A 20,590-nucleotide genomic window follows, 5' to 3' on the forward strand; every position below is an offset into this window, starting at 1 on the left:
AAGGAGCAGGTAAAATCCCTAAAACCAGTTTTTTAAAGCATTGAGCTAGCATTTGCCACTAACAGGTTGTTCTTCAGATGCAACAACGTTGTCAGTCTGGTTCATTTAGTTTTAAGCTCATCACTGCACTGAAAGTTACACACTGATTGTGAGCTGAGGGGGAGGAGAAACACAAACATAAAACCCAGCATGCTGAACACACAGAAGGCTCCTTTCTTCCTCAATCAATGCAAATAGAGAGGATGAAGCCTCTCTAGATTTTTTTTTCTGTACAATTACATTAAAAATAACTACTTTAAAAGTTTCAGTGTTCAGCAAATCAGACTGTGATATGTACCCAGTACCTTTAATACAGTTTAACTTTTAAAATGCTGGTTTTGTACACTAGTATTTCAATCTCTGCGCGAGTTCACCTTAAGCAGCAATAGTCCAGTAAACTATTTTTCTAACATTTAGAAATATACAAATGTATACATAAATCAAAATTAAACAGACCATGTTGTCCAGGAAAGCAAGAGGTAGTTCCAAGTTTAGAGCAAAGACTGCATTTAAGAGTAGATGAATTTGTTTAAGGGATTGCCCAAGAATTCCCCAAAGGGAAAAAGTGCCATAGTCTCCTGACTGCTGATTGTAAGTCTTGAACTTATTCAGAGTTAAGTCACTTGGATTTAATCCTGTCCATCCTGACACTCACACTCAGACCACAATTCCAAAACACACTGGCTTTGACAGCAGTGTCAAGCTCAGGAGTTCCTGTTCCCTTTTTTCCTCTTTCTGCCATTCACTCTGATCCCTGCACCCTGATGCACCGTATCCTTGTTGTGCCAACACAACTCTGAGGCCATGCTGTCAAAAGTGGTGAGCAAACTGATTCAGGTTAAAAATGACCCCCTTCTTCACGTCCTCCACCCCACAAAAACATACTATGTGTTTGCAGCCTTGGCAGATTTTTTAACTGGAGAGAAGAAAGGGAGCTTTTTCATAATGTAAGGAAAAGAGGAAAACAAATGGAACGAAACATGCATGTGTCTCAAAATGAGGTTTAATTCTAGACATGATTTGTTCACCTGCAAGTTGGGGTCAGATCCTCTAGCCTAGTAACAGAATATTTAGCCTAAATGACAGTGGTCTCCCAGGATGCAGAAGTGTGATTAGAGGAAAAATACTGCTCCTCCTGCTAACAGCAGCTTTTCAAAAGATGAAAGACTGGACAAAATTGTAAGCAAAAAGAAAATTCAAATAGTAAGAGAGGCAGTTGAGGGCAATTCTTGGGGTGACAATAACAAGAATTAAGACCAGGCTCTGAGTGAATCTTGTTGCTGTTTGTTTTGAAAACTTCGCATGCTCTGCAAGTCTAGAAGTAGAAGCACTTGCCTCAATGACAGAAGGACTGAACTAGCTGATGATAGCTAAGCAGCTATCATCTCCCTGCGAGTATCAGAGCAGACATTTTCTGGTGTGTGGCCAGCATCAGTATGTGGAACCAGTGGTCCTTACCTGGTGTCGATAGTTGTACCAGCCATTCGAACCTGCAACAATCACCACCCAGTGCTTGCCTCCATCTTCAGGTTCTTCCATGGGGAATGTGCTGATGCCCAGAGCACAGCCTAGCAGCACAAGTGCCTTCAGTATCATCTCTCTTCTTTGTTTACTCCACAAATGGGAGGGAAAAAAAAAAAGAAATCCCTAATGACGAAGTACGAGAGAATTAGATCAGAGAACGTCAGTCAAAAATAAAACAAACGCAAACCAAACATCAGTAGTATCACAACTAGAAGCTTTTCTTGCTCGTGGGGGGGGGGTTTGTGTTTTACAGACCATTCAACCCCCAGTACAATTTCTGGTCATATCTTCCTTTAGCACCAAGCTGCTACTAGTTACAAGAGTTTTCTGTCAGCTTTCAAATCTGATTGAAAGCAATTCTGAACGGGACAACCAAGTCTTTCAGCTCCCTCTGGTTGTTTTGTTCTATAATAGCTGGTAATGAATAAGCCTCAAATACAGAGCAAACCTCACTATTTTACAGATAAAACCTTTTCAGATTAATACTGTCTCTTGGACTCTGCTTATGTAGCTCACTGTTTTCCACTCACTGGCAATTAGTCCATTATTATTGGGTCAAATCCCAGGTGATGTAGGCACAAGGACGCACAGACATGGAGAATTGGTTGGGAGTTGGAAGGTCAGTGTCACAAAAGCTCTCTGTGCCCACAAAGCCAGGAAGGGTGGAGAGTGGCCGTGCCCCTGTTCCGCCCGAGATACAGCCCTTACTGCTGGGGCTGGGGGGAAGTGCAGGCTGTGAGAGCCTCATGCTATTTGTGCAACCTCTTACGCTAGTGGAGAGCAAATGTGAACCTGTACCACATGAAAGAGTAGCATTTTTGTCTCTTTTACACAACGGCTAAGTGTTTGCACAATGTGCACAGTGAGAGAATCCGGTCTGAGCCTGTGGATGTCAAATTCAGAAAAACAGCCAGGAGAGGAGGTTTGAGCCCAGGCAGAAATGGCTCTTGCTGCTTTCTTGAGAGGACTAGAAGTAGTGTCCCCACTAGTGAACTTCCTGAGAACCTTGATTGCCTCATAAAGTGTCTGCTACAAAAGCAAACAATCTGGCCACACATATCTAATCAAAGGTTTGCTTTTGGGTTGTTGGTTTGTTTTGGGGGTTTTTTTGGGCGGTAGGGGGGAAGAAGGGTTATGTCTATTGGGCACAGTCTCAGGTCTGCTGCATCCTGTGTGTCCTCATACAGCAAACTCCCTTGAAGAATTGCATGCTCTTGGCACATGCACTAAAATTACGTATTTCCTCATGCACTGAGAGATGGGATTTTACACTGGCCTACTTACAAAAAAGAGATTCTGGAGGTGGGTCATTGCTGCTATGTATGTAAGAGGTGTTGTAGTAAGAGGTGGAATAGTCTACTTTAGCATGGTTTTCTCCGGAATACAAGCTAGAAACACCCAAGTCATATGACACGGTCACAGGGCACAGTGTCAAAGCAACCACTACATCAAATAACCAAACAGTATCTAAGTCAGCCTCAGCTCCCCACAGCCAAAACCATCCATCCACAGCCACTCGAACGAGGCTGAAACAGAGGTGCCAGCTCACCTCCAAAGCAGCTGTGTACAGTGAAGACTACTAATGTAACATGTAGTATGGGTCTTTCCAGGACGGGATCTACCGGTCACTAAGTTTAAGTCTTGCACGCAGTAGTATGAAAAATATATTTTTTTTCAAAGGTTTTTTTTCTTTTTAATGGAGCTAGCACAAAGTAGAAGAAGTCATGTTAGTCAGCTCCTATAGGAAGAGCTGTTACCACATAGAAAAACTCCAGAAAAGAAAGGAAAAGACAGAACCAAATGTTAAGCACTATGACATCACTTCTTACAAAAAGTCATTTCAATCTAGGAAACTTATCTTTCAGGAATAAGCCACTCCTGTCACTGCCTGCAAGTGTCAGATTTGGGACAGAGAACAATACATCATAATTTAACAACTTAGGGTTTGTTGAATTATTAGCTACTTCAGCAGTTAAGCGGATATGAAGGAATAAGAAGAATTTTTCTCAAGTTTGATAGTTATAATCTCTTACGTTGAGCTGGAATTGTAATTTCTTGTCATTGTTGTCGCCACTGACAAGTGGCTTTGTATGGCAACTCTGCATTGTCTATCTTGTCACTTCTCAGATGATTAAGGCAAATAACATACCAACCACTGTGTTGAAGATATACTATGTTTACAATATCCACAAAACCTGCCTATTCTGTTGCCTACAGCACAGCCAAGATTCAGACCAAGTTGTTTAAAACTTTTGTAAAGTGCCACAATACACCATGGGCCAACATATATCTAACTCCTGAAATATTAGAAAAGAAAATGAGTATATTTTAGATGATCTTCTTAGAAATCTTAATTGAGTTTGACTTACTGGAATATGGAGACGAATTTCATGCAAACAGATCCCTCAGAGCTCAGTATGTGTTTCATGAGAAGAAACTTTCTTCCATGTTCATTAAAGCATAACTTTTTGTTTCTCCAACTAAACAGATTACTTATATTTACATAAAAAATACAAAGAGAAAACTAGTGGTTCAAATGATTGCTAAAGGGCTGGAGATCCTTTCACATGATGTGTAGCTCTTAGAGATGTAAATTATTAATTCAAATCAGGACATATCGATAGAAGCTGTGTTGCTGCCAGCTGTTCACTGGGCTGTATAACATGATGTCCAATTTCAAGGTAGATCCTTGTAGACAGGAATCCATCACATGGAAACAGTCACTGCCACCGGCTGTCAGTTACTGATACACAGTAACGGAGACTGAAGTAGCTTCAGAAAAAATACAAAGTGCTAAGTCCTGAATTGGAAACAGTTTGATGGGACTGTCTTTCCTAACAAGTTCATACTCCAGGTTCATATACAAACAGGGATCTATGGCTCTCAGGACCCCAGCTGTACCTCTGCATGGGGCTGTGCCATGCAGGACACAGGTGTACCAGGGACCTGCCCTGCATTCTGCCTGCAAACAGGCCCACAACAGAAAAGCCCAGGGCCAGATCAGGAATGAAGACTTAAGCTATCAAGCCCCTCAGACAGTCCCTCCATAGGGATTCAGTCTCCCATGTGGTACATGGATATCCAGATCCACAGATTTCTCACCTCTGCTGAGACAAAGTTGTGAATGATGCAGAAAGCTCAGGGAGGGGAAAAACAACAAACACCAAGAAATGTTTGCATTGTATTAGAAAGCCACATATATTTTGTCATGGGTTATTTAGAATAGAAAAAAATCCTCTTTTATACTAATTAATGACATATAATCTCACTTACCTGTCTTCTCCTATACCGTAATTAAATCAAATTAAAACCAGAAAGGGCGGGGGGGGGGGGAACCCTAGACATACCACAATGCACTAATAAGCCTTGATTAATAAATGCTCAGCTCCCCAAGGTTCTCTAAGCAGCATTTATAATGGTTAAACCTATTTAACACATGTGCGGTGGGAATAGGTCTTTCATTGCTTGTTTCCAACTACAAAAAAATCCAAACAAACAAAATACCCCAACCCCCATATTTCTGCTTGTTTCAAATAAAGCCTTTGAGTGCTCAGGCAGGCAATCTAAAAGATTTTGTTCTGGGTTGTGTTGAATGAGTTCTTGACATACAGTTGAGAAAAGTTCCCGTCACATGCTATGTCTTCAGGTCATATTAGAAGAGAAGCCAGCTCAGCTGACCAGCTTACCACAGGTACATAAAAAGCCTTTTTCTGAAAGCAAGGAATCAAAGACCTGTTACATGCGATCCTAAATGTATGCAGGGTGAGACTACATGGAAGACCTAAACATTCACTACAAGATCATGTTAGCGCTTTGGCTGACCTCCAAAAAATATGAGATGATTTATCAGCTCTGCCTAGTCTTTCTGGTAGAAGAGTTAATTAACTCTGGTTTGGAGACCATGCCAGGAAAAAGGCACATCTCACAGGCTTAGCGGGTTCAGCATCAGACCTACACACGCAGAACCATGGTGTGCGCACACACAGGTAGGATGCTGTGCAGTTTGCACAGTCCCTGGAAGAAGCATGGCCAGAACTGGGTGGCTCTAGCCAGAACAATTCACTCAGTTCTTAAAACCTGTTTTTCCTGACAGAGGTACCTTGACCACTTCCCATTACATACCTAGCACACACCTCTGCCTTGATAAGAGAGGGATGCTTAAGAAAGACCACATCTGGAAGTGGCTGGCTGCTGCTAGAACAATTCTGGTCAACAAACAGCCAGTTCCCTGAGTTCCCAACTTTCCTTTGGGAAAAGAGTCCACTAAGATCAAAAATCTTAGAACAGGATACCACCCTAAAGAAGGGGGTTTGAGTTCATCAAAGTATTTTCCACTAGTGTTTAGAGTGATGTTGACACTTCAGTAGCTTAAACTTCAAATACCTCAAGCACAGCCTCTAAGAGCTACATGAACAGAAATCATACATCCATTTTCTCTTCATGTGAAATACGGGAGCTAACAGTAATCTTGGGTGAAAATAACAGCCTTAAGCTAACCAGCTAATCATTCCAGTTTTTCTTGGAAATCTCTATTTCTTTTCAGCTGCTCTTGTTATGACCACTAGCCTTTTAGTTTTCAAGTTACAATTCCTTTTCCCACACAGTGCTTGCATATTGCCGGTCACTGTAATGTTTAAATGCTTATTTCCACAAAATACGTGACTCTTGATAGCCCTCCTCACATGAACCTGATGTCTGAGCTCTCTGTCAGCAATGTTCTGCCTACATGTTGTGCCAGCTGCTACGCAAACTGAAGCGCCTAAACCTACGATTAAGCCTCTGCAGAATTAGTCTGATTTTCTTTATGCACTTGTATGGTAGAAAGAAAAAGTCTTTATCGCTGTAAACTCTGATAAGCTACAGTTTGAAGGAGATTGTTTCCCAACCAAGACCATAATTCTTTACAAAGTCTATTAGTAACCATTTTAGGAATCAGCTTAATTTGACTGGAGCTTGTATTAAGATAGTTCAGTGTAGCTACTGAAGATGTAAAAACAAGAATTTGTAATTATGTTAACTCAGAATGGTTTTAAACATTTCTGTAAATGTTAAACAAAGGTATTTGAAAGTAATTTTAAATAAAGTTCATTCCACTGTTTGCAGATATGTCTCCCTCAGCAGCAAAGAGATGGCACCATTTACAGGGTGGGTGAAAATCACTCACTATGCTTCCTAGGATGGTGACAATCTAAACCACCTGGTTTACAGGATTTTTATTTTTTTTCCTACACACTTCAAAAAGCCTAAATTCAAATTTGGCAGATCTTAAGGCTTCAGTAAAACTGCTTCTACTATTTACTTTCATATCTGTCTACAAATATACAAAGCCTCTGCAATCACACTCTGATGGTAGAAAAAAACCCAGCTACTGCAACACTGCATGAATAGCTTTAATTTATTACATTGCATGATTCAGGGCAGGGGGGGTGTTGAGAGTAGAGGAATAAGTTGGATGAGAGTAAGCATTTCTGATCAATAAACATGGAAATGTTGGGGGCGTGGACAGAATGAAATTCTGGAGAAGCGATCACGCAGAAAGTCTGAGATTCCTGCACTCCATGTGTTTTTTACTATGTTTTATCTTAGCGTTTCAGATCTTCACTGCAATCTTTGTTTTAACCCCCAGATATGGACACCCAACACAGTGTTGTTCCATCCTAATTAGGAACTAGTGGTGCTGCTAAATCCGAGCAGACCCTCGTGTTATGGCAAGGTTGTCTACCAGCTATAAATAACGAGCCACAGTGCAGTACCTTTCGGGCATCACCAGCCCTTTGCAAAAAAACCCCGTAAATTCCTACTCCATCATTTTCCCCCATGAAAAATGTATTACTGGGGTCTAAATCTGTGCTGCTACTGCTTCCCCCCAGATCTCCCTGTTCTCTCCAGCGCCAGCCCTGAGCAATGCCCCTCTGAACAAGGCGCTTTGACTTCTCCCCGCGGCGAAGCCCACCCGGAGGACAGAGCTCAAACACAGCTCCCGAGCCAGAAGGGCCCCGAGACAGGGGGGACAACGGTGCCCAAACCCCTTTTATTAAAGGCATCACCGACGACACAGCTCGGCGCTCTGCAGGTGAGGGGGGGCTCTGCAAATCCACCGAACCGTCGCACCGCGTCCGCCCCAGTGCTGACTAACGGTCGGGCCACGAACAGCCCCCGCCCGCCGGGAGACGACAGGGCGGCGGGACGAGCGGCGGGGAGCTCGGCAGCGCTCGGAGCCGGTGAGAGAAACCAGCGCCCTATGGTCGCTCCCCTGGAGCCGGCGGGGCCCCTCGTCCCCATCCCAGGCAGCTCCGCCGCCGGGGAGCAGAGCGGGCAGGCACCCCCTCACAGCTCCCCTCACTCAGGAGCACCCCTGCCTCCTCCCCGCCGCCAACCAGCAGCCGGCTGCGACAGAACCCTCCACGGACAACGCAGCCCGCGGCTCCCCCAGAGCCCAGCGCAGCCCCCGCCGGCCCTTACCGCACTGCCTGCGGAGGTGTCCCCGCCGCGGCCGCTGTGATTGCGGTAGGCGCCGCGCGGAGCGAAGGGACCACGGGCCGCGGCAGGCGGAGACCTACCGTCGGCCAATCGAGGGCAGGCGGAGGCGCGGCCGGGCGGGTGTCCAGCCGCACTACGTGCCCCAGCAAGCCTGGCGCGCCCCCGTTCTCAAAAGGCTGCGGGCCTTGCGCGCAAAGCACCGTGGGAGTTGTAGTCCGCCGGGTGCAACGAGGGAGCGTGTCTCGCGTGGTCGGGGAGCCCGGCTGGGGCGGGGGCGGGTTGGAGGCCGCGGGGGGCTCTCCGCGCCGTGCCCGCCTGTGGCGCTTGTGGATGTCGTGCCTTGGGCAGGAACGGGTCGCCGCCGGCTGTGCTTTCCTGTTGGAACTGTCCTGGGATTGAGGGGCAGGATGGAGGCAGAAGGCCCAGAATGGGAAGGTGGAGGAATGTGCCAAAGGGAAGTTCATTAAATGACGGAAGAAAACTAATGCCCCAACGTCGTCCTTGTGTATTTCAGCCAAGTTGGCCAGCAGGGTCCTGGCTTCTTGCTGCAGACTGTGCCTGGCCTTGGCTCATGACCTGCTCCCGTCTGCGCACGAGTGGCTTGGGTACGGTGCAGAAATCTGTACGTACCAGTAGAGAGAGGTGTTGCGGTGTTTTGGTTATGTACTACAAAAAAGCCTGAAAAACACTTCTGTAAAGTCTCCATTTTTAATGAGAGAGAAGCAAAGATCAGTTTTGAAAAGTAGAGGCACATGCTCTTTGCCTAATAAACCACACAGAAGGGACCACACCAGCTTCCCCCTTTGCGTGCTATCAGATTAAAAACCCAAACAAGTTTGCATTTCTTTAGCAACCAGCTATGTTTTCGAACATCTGCAGAAAGTCATAGTTTTGCTCTGAGTTTGCTGCTTGCGTTATTTGCACTGTCTCAGCTTTGCTTATGATCAGAATTGTTAAAGGTCATTACGGGTTAATCATCAGTACTTTTCTAGACGTTGGAGTCCCCAGTAACCTAGCACGCCTCCTGACACAGTCAAGCTGATAAAATTCAGGTTGGTTCGGAAATAACCTTTTTGAACTGACAAAGACCATCATGCTGCTTACCCAACAGGAAAAAACAAGGCCTAAACCTTCCTTTCCCCTCAATTTGATTTGAGCTTAGTAGCCACATGGGTTATGCTTATGTTTTGAGTGTTATCCTCCAGCCCTCAACATTATGTAATATCAGTTAAGAGCACTGCTGACCAATCATCCAAGTCCAAAGGTGTTTTTCATATTGTTTGTTATAGCTGGGCTATGTGAGGTAAGTATACCTTATGTCAGCTGTCACTTCTAAAAAGTCCAATAAAATAATTGCCAAATAACCTGTCTAGAAATTCTACATTCATTAAACATCAGCAGGATGTTCCTCATTGTGAAAAATAATAGATGTGAACACCCCTCCAGGAATCCTGCATCTCAGTTAAATGTATCAGACAGGGACTAAAAACACTCAAGTAAAACTCAGATTTTTACTACTGAACACGGTTACTTCTTTGATGGTGTGAGAAAGTTAGCAAGCCTTCCTGAACGAGGTGGGAAGTTTGTGTAAAGGAAAGATATGAATGGTGTTGCCGGGTATGTGGGCTGAGGTAAGCTGAGAGATTGCTAAGATACAGCTGCGGGGAGTCTCAAACAGAAGCGGCTAGATCTCCTGCAGCAGGAATCCAGTACGATCCCTGCAGCCACTGCTACCATGGAAAAGAAGAAATGAAAGAAATAACGCTCTGTCAATCACACAAACACATTTCATGGCTATGTAAACAAGCATATATATAATCTTTTCAAAAACAGAAAATTACATAACTATGTAAAACCATGGTGTTATGAAATGTTTTGCCTCTTGCTCTGACAGCACTAAAAAGCAAAAGTAGCCATCACCCACAGGTTTCATAACAAAACTTCGACTCTCTGGAATGCAGTTCTACCAACCCACCAAAGCCACACGGTACAAATGAGAACTAAGACGCTAGCAAACTCTGAAAGTGTTAGCAAATGAGAACAAACCCCACACACACACAAATGTGAAACTTAAAAACTGCAGATAAGGTGAGTTCATTCTTAATGGTGAGATTTTACCAACCAAAGATGGGAAGTCCTACAGACCGCAAGGCTGCCGTACGGAAAGGATGGGTAGTTTAGCTCTGATTCTCTTTTGCTAAGAGTGCTCTGAGGGGATTCTCACTCCTACCTCCAGCGTTGCTGACACCGGGCTGGCCGAAAGTGCTGGCATGGTAGTAGTAGTTCTGGTAAAGCACAGACTTCCCCAGATGAGATTTTACAGATTTCTGGCAGAACTGTAAATGTTCTGAAGATGTTTTAACAACACAGTTATTTATAGTACCATGCCACTAACCTCACAGCTGATGAAATTGGACTGAAAAGTCATTAGTTTTGCTTTTAATCTGCCAGGAAAGATATAAAAATGTACGGGAAGCCATTCTGGACTGCATGTACATTTCTCCTTTAACGGCATCTGAATAGATCAAGACTTTTTTTTAACAAGTGAAGGACACTTTTAGCTGGGAGAAAATGGACTGGAATCGTGAATCGAGCTCACTCAGAGCATGTACCAGGGAGCAAGATGCATAAGTTATACACTGGTATAGTAAGTGAATGCGAATCAGATGACTATTAGATTAAAACCCAGCTAATACACCACAACACTCCCATAAGACTTTGTAAATTCTGTAGGGAATTTTTTTAAAGAAAGTTTTCTACTTCTTGGAAAAATTGTCACCAAACATTATTGAACATTTTCAAAGGGAAAGATAGAATGAATCCATAAATATGTCCTATGTGGGTGAATCTGGAAAATAAAAGAGAGAAAATTATTTTATTCATTAAAAGCGGATTTTTAAATTATTTGATTCAGTAACAATGTTTAAGAATGCAGAGGCCAAGACCACACTAGTTGTGTTGGATCCAGAGCTGATTAACATACTGTTATCGTGATACCCAGATGCTTATTTGGCCACTCAACTACAGGTTTACTCATACAGTCACTTGTTTCAGGACATTTTAGGTTTAAAGTGATTTGCCATATAAATATCTTTGTATGTTTGCATAATATTTACCAATATGATACTTGACTATGTGAGATAAAAGGCAATTTCTTCTCTTCCATCTCCTCTTTAGGACTTAAAAGGATTTTCCTGAGCCACTCTGTACCCAGGCAGCACCGTCAGCTGCCCCCCAGCCCCAACACAGCAATGAACTGCTTCTACAAGATCAATAAGTACTATTAAATGCTGGATTCTTAATCCCAATTTAAGTGATTGCTTAACAGTAGTCCTAGATTGCAGATATTCATGTAATTTTAAGCTTCCTTGACTTTTTTGTAATTTTAAACTTCCTATTTTAAACATTTTAACAAATGCTAATTCTTTGTACTAACTTGATAGCTATTAGCAAAACAAAATAAGAAATTCTGAAAAAAAGCGCTAATATGTAAGGTAAAGAGTGGGAGAGATTTATGGTAAACGAAACAATGTGCTGAGCCTGGTCTTTCAACATCTTCACCAGCAAGGAGATTAGATTTGTTAGACTAGTAGTGATGCATGACTAGCTGCCTTGTGAAGGCAAACATCAGACATAGTTATCCCACATGTTTGAAAAGAGGGAAGATTTAGTTCTCCCTTTAGCAAAACTAATAGATTAACAAGGGGGTGATCTTAGCTATGAAATGATTAAAGGAAAAAACAATGTTCATCTTTATTTTGGGAGGAAAATCAGAAGAGACTTACATGAAGTAACCTTAATTCTGAAAGACAGTTAATGGCAGACATATCAGCATGGAGATAAACTGAGACTAAGCAAGTCTGGGAGGCAGAGGGATTCAGAGGTTTAGTTCACTTACATCACTAGGGGAATATATACCCATACATTTTGAGAGGGAGTGAAGGAAATCTTTATCCCTATAGCTTTGTACATGCTTTCTTCAACTGTTCTGACAGATTTAACTACCTTTGGCAGTGTTCAAGATAGTGGATTTCTATATTTTTCTTGGAAATAGGTGGGCAAGTAAAGGGAAAAGACTTGAGACAGCACCAGAGAAAAACAGTGAACGCGACAACGCTTTTTAGAGGAAGGGAGAGAAAGGTGAGAAGAGTTAGAGCAAAGGATCAATTTCTTCCTTTATATATATATTTTAGAGAGAAAAATCTATATGTATATATCTTGATATAGAATATCTATATACTTTTATATACATTAATTTTCTTCATCAGCACACACACTCCAGTTTGGGAGAAAGATTTGCAGATCAGAGCCTCTTTACATGCAGAGGTCCTCAGCACTTAGTGGTTCCCAGTTAAGTTTTGTGTATATCACATCAATAAATAACTGAATGAATTGTAGTGTAGAAAAGAATAATTAGAGGCTGCAGAAAGGTCACTTATTGAAAGACCTGGGGCAATTTAGTGTAGACAAGCAAAGATCCAGGAGAGACACTCTAATATGACACATAACAGTTGCTGCAAGAGAAAGGTAAAAATATTTTCATGTCTCTGGAAAACAGAACAAGAAATAACAGTCTTAAAATGCAAAAGGTACCTGTAGATTAGAGTGGAAAACATTTTTTAATGATAAGGTACTAAAGCACTGGCCTAGGAATGGTCCTTAGCATTGAAGCCTACAAACACGACCATACAAACACAGTTTCTTCCAAGACTAAAAGAAGTTAGATATTTTTTGTTGTTCCTTTCTCCTGCAGGCTTTTTGGGGAAAGGCAACGATCTCCCAGGAAATGTAATATTTCTATCAGGTCAATTCTCCAGGCAGAGCTCTGCCGGGGAAGGAGGAGCTGAGGTTTACACTATGAGACTTTGTGTCTGTTCCAAAAAATAAATAAATAAGCAAGAGTATGAAAGCATGCCAGGAGAAGACAGACACTGATTTCTGCATAATTGCAAAAGGAGCATGGGCAGCACCAACACTCAACGGAAGAGTAAAGATGTAGCTGAAATGCACCTGGGAATTTTCTTTATGGTGGAAGTATAAATTTGGTGCAAAGAATTTGGGGCATATACTTCTACCGTGATCTGTGTCAAAAGCAGGGGAATAGGAAAACATATAGACACATATGTAGAAGAAGACAGAGCTTAGAGGCATCCTGATCTAGGATCTGTCTGCACATAACAGTTTTATATTTGTATCTGGGAAATTCTGAGTAAGCATGCCAGAAAGTTTAAGTGCAAGACAGTCTGGTGATTACATACACATACAGAACAGCATCAATTTCAAACTGAGAAATACTTCCTTGAATGTATGCTCGCACGGAGAGCTGAGAAAAGGCTCATCAGAAAAGCTAAATGCACTCAGTTTAGGGTTCAGTTTTTATCCTACAGAAAACATGGAAGTGACTCCTATCCCCTTGTGCATCTTTTCTACAGATGACACCTTTCTCCCTTTGTAGCAAAGTGTTAAGTAAGTTGTATGGAAAAAACAAGGATTTGGAGTAGAATGAAGTAGGTGTGAGGTGATAGCCTCAAATATCCGTATGATCAGGAAATTCAAGGGAAGGACAAAAAACAAGCAGGGAGGAGGGAAAAGGTGAAGAAGTCTAAAGGTTAAAAGACTACAAACACGTCCTTGCAGACAGTGGCTTCCAAATAACCTGGCTACGCAACGGGGAACTTATTTAAAAAAAAAAGTGGAATAAGGTAATGGCCAGCAGTAGGCTTAATGGTGTTATTTATTGCAAATCTAGTTCATCAGCATTTTCATACCTATAAAACATTCACTGAAAACTGTGAAAACAAATGCCAATTATGAAGTGTATACACCCAGAATAGGATTCTCTGAACTTGACATCCGTTGTCTTTTTTCATCATCTCAGGCAATCGTGGGAATCCTCATATCTGACTGACAAACTTCCTAAACCTCACTGCATGCATCCCCTTGATAATGATGTTTTTCCTGCACACAATTAATGTCTAAATATGTGGTACATTTGCAGTATCATTGTGGATATTTGCACTCAGATTGCAAACAGTCGAATTACCCATTCCCAGTATCAGGAAGAATGCTCTTTTCTTGTTGGTTACAATAATACTTCCCTCCATATTAGATTCAGGTTTGCCCAGTCAACGTACACATTTACAGCTCCAGGATTAATCCATGTAATTCCCAGTTAAGCCTGGAAATTGCCAAACTGGCCCAGTGAAGACCTTCCACCCAGCACTCACGTCACCAGCAGTGCTTGCCTTTTGTGCTGGCAGCCTGTTGAATTTTCTGTCAGGCTCAGATCTGTTACTCTCCTTTTCAAAACTTCCCCTAGCCTATAGGGGCCATTTCAGCCGAGAGTGGTTAGGAAGACCTCGGCAGTTGTATTGCACTGGAGTTGCTGAGTTTTCACCTGCAGGAGTGAGTGCGTGCCTGCAGAAGATAACAGTTTCTTAGTAAAAAACTCCTCTTAGAGACATGCTGCATGGAAACTTAGGTGCCTTCAGGATAGATAAGACCTGTTAAATTTGTCTTCCACAGTTCTACTGCCAAAAAGGGAAAATATATATCTTTACTGAAAGAAAAAGGAGAAACATCTTCAATAGCAAATTGGTAGTATGAGAGGAGCCAGGTATAACAGAGGTGAACAGCAAAAGGGTTCAATTATTTTAAATCTTTTTATTGAAAAATGCCTGTTTGCAAAGATTTTCATGCAAATGTTTTGCCTTATCAAGCTTCAATAAGTATAAAAAAAAGCAGGAGAAACATCATTGGTCTTTCATTCTTTACATCAAATTGCATCCTCTTGGTAGAGGTTAGACCTCAACCCTTTTAGAGAATTATTCTGAGTATCTTGAATTCTTTTCAACAAATAATGCATGAAAATGCATGAAGAAAGGCATATGGCTGAATGCAAATAAACTCCCAAATCCTCAAATGGCATTTTACTCTCCAGACTTTGTATTCTCAAAGTTGCTGGTTTTTAAATGTCACTAGGCACTTTTGGTCTCCTAACTTTGATAATTCTGGTAGCATCTAGGAGGGCTGGCTTTGTTTCGCATTAGAGGAATATTATGCTAGCTCTGTCATTTGTGTATGGAGAAAGGAAGTAAGATAGTGAGGACACTGCAGGAAAAGTTTCATTGTGATTTATTACAGGAAAAGAAAGAAATAGGAGTAATGAAAGAAAAGACATGCAATAACAACAGGAAGACTGAAAGACTCTGTGTGTGTGCATAATACTGTTGATTTATACTGCAAGAGAAGGAATACAAGCACAGCCTAATTTTGTGTTTCATTTTGATGCAAAAGTGAGGATGCAACAGTGGAGACAGAACAACCTTTCCAGGGTGTAAATGAGCAGTGGTCTAACTTCAAATATCCCAGCCGTGAGTTAGCTGTGTATTCTTGCCTGGGTCCGTTGCATTGCACCCCTGCACCTTGTGTATACTCACGTACCCACAGTTAGAGCCACTAGCTAGAGTTAAGAACTTCCATCATTTCATGTTAAAACAGAGCTCTCTTAAATGCCCTCCTCCTCCTCCTAAACTCCTGTCACTTTACCCTAATGTTTTCCATGCTAGATGGTTATGGAATATTTGCTTTCTAATGATTTTCAGTTTATAAATCATTCAGCCATATTGAGGAAAAGGTGTGTGTTCAGGTAAAAGGAAACAGAATTGTGCCTCTGTTTACAAATTCTCTAGTTGAGATGCTCTTGTACCTGTATGCTGTGAAAAAACCCCTATTAATTATTAAAGAAATTAGAAGAAAAAAATCTTTGAATGCCTTTTAAATGCAAAGACATCACCTCTGGCTCTGGAAGTCCCTGAGTCAAAATCCCAGGGAGAACGTAGCTGAGAAGTATCACCTGTCCTGTTCTTAAACCTTCCCTCATCACCTGCCGTTGGCCACTTTCAGAGAGATTTGTGCTTTGACTGGCATAGCTGCGCTAATATAACTGAGAGGAACTATGTTCAAATCAGGGCCATGACTTTCTGCTGTATTTTTGAGAGGTTAGTCACATCTGGACAAGTTACATACCTTCAAATCCCAGAAATGTTTTGAGAGTTGGTGATTAAAATTCTCCGAAAAGTTCGTAAGCACTGAACATGATCTGCCCCCAACATTTGTATATTTTGACCAGACCAAACCTGCTTTGCTCTTTAGTTCCTCCTTGATGTACCTCAGTTCCCCATCTGGAATGTGAAGATACGTGTAACACCACTTGTCTCAGAGGCTGTGGGTGTGTGAACTGCATATCATGAGATAATGTGGCAGCTGGAGTGAGCGTAGCCTTACTTAGTGTAGGTGAGGTCATGCAAGGTAGCCAAAGGAAGAGGTTTTTTACCTCTTTTTATCTTAATTTACCATGGAGTACCTGTGGGGACATGGGCAGATAGCATCGAGGTGTAACTTTTCACCTTAGCTTTTCTGCAGTAACTGATTTCCCTGCCCATACTCAGTCATGCAAAGTCATAGACAACAGTCATACAAACTTACGGGGCAAGATCATACCATTTTATTCAGTGATGCTTTTAAGTAACGAATGGCATGAAGCCACATTCTGAATATTGAGAATGAAATAAAAGTTTAAATGACAACTCATCCAGTGATCATCACATTAGTTTCCAATCCTGGATAGTTGGTATATTTTCAATATACTGCATGAAGCAAAGACTTTAGTCCAAATATGTAGTTGTGTCATAATATATCATGACACGTATGCAAAAGAAGGCTGAATTAAGATGACATGACCAACCTTTATTTTTTGTTGCTATATTTTGCAATTTTTGTGTTTTTCAGCACATTTTAGTATAGAAAATAACTGCCAAAGCCTTATTTCAATATACTTAGAAAAGAGAATCATTAACTAAGTACAAGCCATGTGACTATGTATCTGTTTTGCCTCTGCTACCTAACAATTTCCTTCATGAACAATGAAAAACCTAGGAATATGCTCAAAGTGGAAAATGGTAATTCTAAAAAAGAAATAATATTGTCAACTGCAAAAACTGCTTCTTTTATTCATTCAAAAAATCAGAACTAAAGCCCCAATTGTTTTCTTGCTCTGAATTTTGAGGAAGTGATTTGTGGTAGATATTTTCTAGCTTTGTTATTTAAATCTACTTACAATGAGAGCTATAATAGGAAAAAATAACGTGTGCAAAGTATTGGTAAAAATTACTTCTACTTTGAATATGAATAGGGATGTAAAGGCTTTGCACAGAGACCCTAATTTTTCATCTGTGACTGGATATGAATCTCTTACTTTTCATGCTTGCAGACAGAGAAGTGCAGCCAGAACCTTTCAAACTATGCAGCAGCCTATGTAGCATTTCAGATCAGGGCCTGGACTCTTGGGAGGGCACCTGTAAACTGAGAAGGCACCTGTAAAATTTTCAACAGTAGTTAATGAAGCCGTATGCCTCTTGTGACAGAATTAAATATTCTCAGCACTCAGCCTAGCAGTCACAGGATGCTTGGAAGCAGCTGTTGATACAGCAGACGTACGGGACATTATAAATAGGTCAGTGAAACAGGCAGCAAGTTCTCTTTCCTTCCTTGTTGTTCCCTGCCACCCTGCAAATCCTTGCAACCCAAGAACATCAGTTATTGGAATAAAAATACAGACCTCAAAGAAGCACCAAGGAAAGAGATATCACTGCGCTGGATTTCTCTATATTATTCAGGGTCTAAAACATTAAACTTTCTGCTTAATTTTTTTTCTAATGTTGTAAATGGAAACATTATCTTTTGAGACTATCAGGAATTGTGAAAATGTAAATGGAACAAACTTTGATAGTGTTGATGTAAACTTTATGTCTTCTTGAAGATCAGGCAATTGCAAGGATTACGCGCCATACTAGGAGACATTAAATGTGGGTAAAAATTGTAGTGGAGTTGCTACATTTTATCAGAGCACTCGGAGGGAATAAACGTGTTTTCCAGGTTATGCATAAAGCATGATTGCTTTTATGGAATGAATCTATAACCCAACAATTCAATGTAAAATCTATACAGGACTTACAGGATTGGGTTACCTCCCCTCTCATCCCATCCCTTTATGAATATCAGATCCCATTTTTTAAGATTTTGTATGAACAGGGAAAGAGGGTTGCCATGGAATGTACTTCAAGGTAAATAACTATGTCACCTGCAAGAACCAGTAATTCTCAGGCTGTGGGCAGTTCAGATGTGGTCCTAGGAGTTTGCCTATGTAATATTGAATAAAAGACACTTCTTTCCAACCATTTATTCATCTAAACTAGGTTATATCTGTAAGATGATCCAGTCAAATAAGCACCATGCAATGGCTGTAGAGTGGAATAGGACATGCTAAAATGTGTGTTGAATTCCACTTGCTGCTTATATAACTCTACTGTGGGTATATTTCCTAAAAAGGTTTTCAGACTCTAACTAATGCAGAGAAAAGCTTGCTAGATGCAGTGATACAATTAGACACTTTCTAGATTGCAATATGCTTTGTTTTTATCCTCTCTGTATAAACCAGAGATAATCTAGGGCATTGGCTTTGGCCCTTCTTGTTTCTTTCCAACATTGAGAATAGATCTGTTCATGTCACTTTGGTCTTCGATGATCTAATACTTCAAACATTCACAATCACATGTGAATTTTCCACTCAGGGGATTTGTAATGTGTTTTGAAGACCAAACAAGTGGAATAAAACTAGAATTAATTTGTAATTAACACAATCTCTTAAAAACCTCTCCTCTTTCTTATTGGCTTACATGAAAATTAATTGTGCCGTTGCCTGTTGAAATATGAACAGATGGTACTATAACGCTCAAGACAATCCTGCCACATACCACAAATGCCTTCTGCTCTAGGATATTATGATTAACTTGAGTCATCTAGATGAGCTTCCCATCCCGCATCATTGGCATTGGTTGGTAGGCTTTTAAATATTAAAGAGAAGATACCCTACATTTTTTTTTACTTCTGTAGGGTGCTGAATTCTGTTTTTCTTAGTGTCTGAGAAGGTGATACATTCACATTAATTGTAATGATGGTTATGTGCAGCTGAGTCACATGATGTAGAAGCTGAAGGCTGTGAATTCATTTGGTTTATTATTTCCAATGTGTTGCTTAAACTGTCATGAGACAGGATGGGTTTTCTATTAACTCAGGCCAGTACTAGCACCGTTGAGTATGTTCTGAATAGGATCCTTGGATTTAGGTCCTAATGAGGCCCTATGATAATTGATAATTCATATCTGTAGACAAACATTTTGGAGCCTTTGTCCTACACAGGAGCTCTCCACGATCTTCCCAAACCTTGTGGGTTCCCCACAGGAAGAGGATTACTATGATAAGATGTAAGGAAACTTCTGTAAACCAGCGGCTACTTGGTAACAACATTCAGTGTACCTGTGAATTTAACTGGAGAGTACTTGTAAGGTGTGATCTGACAAGAAGACACCTAGAGCTCTGGGGAAATACGGATGTAAGCCACCAACCATGCATTCAGCATTATAATCAGAAACTCAGGAGGAGAACAGATCCTCAACAGAAGAGGATCTGAAGTGGCAGGAGCTGTAAGTGTTGTCTTCATTCACATTCTTGCTGGTACCTCAAGCATGAGTAGAAGTTCTCCATGGAGGAAGTATAATGGTTAGTTGCAATATGTTGGCATAGAAGATTGTTTGAGAAAACAAATAAAGAGGGAGAGTAGGAGAAAGAACAACAACAACAAAATCTAACCTTACCTAATATTATGTACACTTTGTCAGCTAACCTTACTAAGAATAAGCATTTACAGAAAGAGAGAACAGCCATAAAGCTTGAAAGAGTTCAAGTACTGCAGGTTTGGTACACTGTGTCACAGATGATGAGAGTGAAAGAAGTTACAGTCACAAGTATGGGGACATGCACAGTGCGGGAGTCTCTCTAAACAATGCTCACCCATTGTCTTCACTCACACACTTCATTTGAGAGAGCGTCTGAATAGTAAAGTGTATATGGACAAGAATGTGAGAGAGATTTTGAGCTCTCATATAAACCTGACATCAACCAAAAGGTTTTGACTTGAAACAGTGACTGAAAATTACTGAAAATACTGTCTCTAAGTCAGAGTAGACTTACTTATTAAGAGTAAGTAAATGTGAACTTCATTTTGTCAAAGGAATTTGCTGCATTATACATTTGGTTTTAGGATTGAAGCAATCATGAAAGAAGATCCATTCTTACTCTTTTGCATGTGACATGAGCTGTATTCCTGAAACTATCTCCTCCAACCTTTGCCTTAGCTGACGTGTCAGATAACTGAAGTTGCGAGATAGCTTTCCACAAAAAGTTTTGTTTTTCTTCTTCTTTGCTCACCATCATGTGCTTAATATGCAAAATAGATGTCCGGGGCTCCACTTCCCCTTTCAGCTAAAGAGTACAGTAACTTCGAGACAGATGAAACAACATCACAGGAGAGGGGTTCTTTTCTTCTTATCCTACTATAAAAACTGTTCTGAAATTAGCTAAAAGTTACTTGCTGTTCACCTCAACCCCATACACACAAAGCCATATTAAAAGTCTCCTGTTTATCTGT

The 20,590-nt window shown here is 41.2% G+C and overlaps 1 protein-coding gene across 1 annotated transcript in view; it reads right to left on the reverse strand.

The window, feature by feature from the left end:
- Positions 1-8,166, reverse strand: part of LGMN (legumain) — a 28,779-nt gene extending 20,613 nt beyond the window's left edge. The window contains exons 1-2 of the mRNA XM_054829048.1: positions 8,026-8,166; positions 1,498-1,686 (exon numbers count right to left, since the gene is read on the reverse strand). Of these exons, the coding sequence (XP_054685023.1) occupies positions 1,498-1,635 (138 nt within the window). The 5' untranslated portion in view covers positions 1,636-1,686; positions 8,026-8,166. The remainder of the gene's footprint in view (positions 1-1,497; positions 1,687-8,025) is intronic.
- Positions 8,167-20,590: the final 12,424 nt, after the last annotated feature.

The sequence above is a fragment of the Grus americana genome, chromosome 5, assembly GCF_028858705.1.
Source record: "Grus americana isolate bGruAme1 chromosome 5, bGruAme1.mat, whole genome shotgun sequence".
NCBI lineage: Eukaryota > Metazoa > Chordata > Aves > Gruiformes > Gruidae > Grus > Grus americana.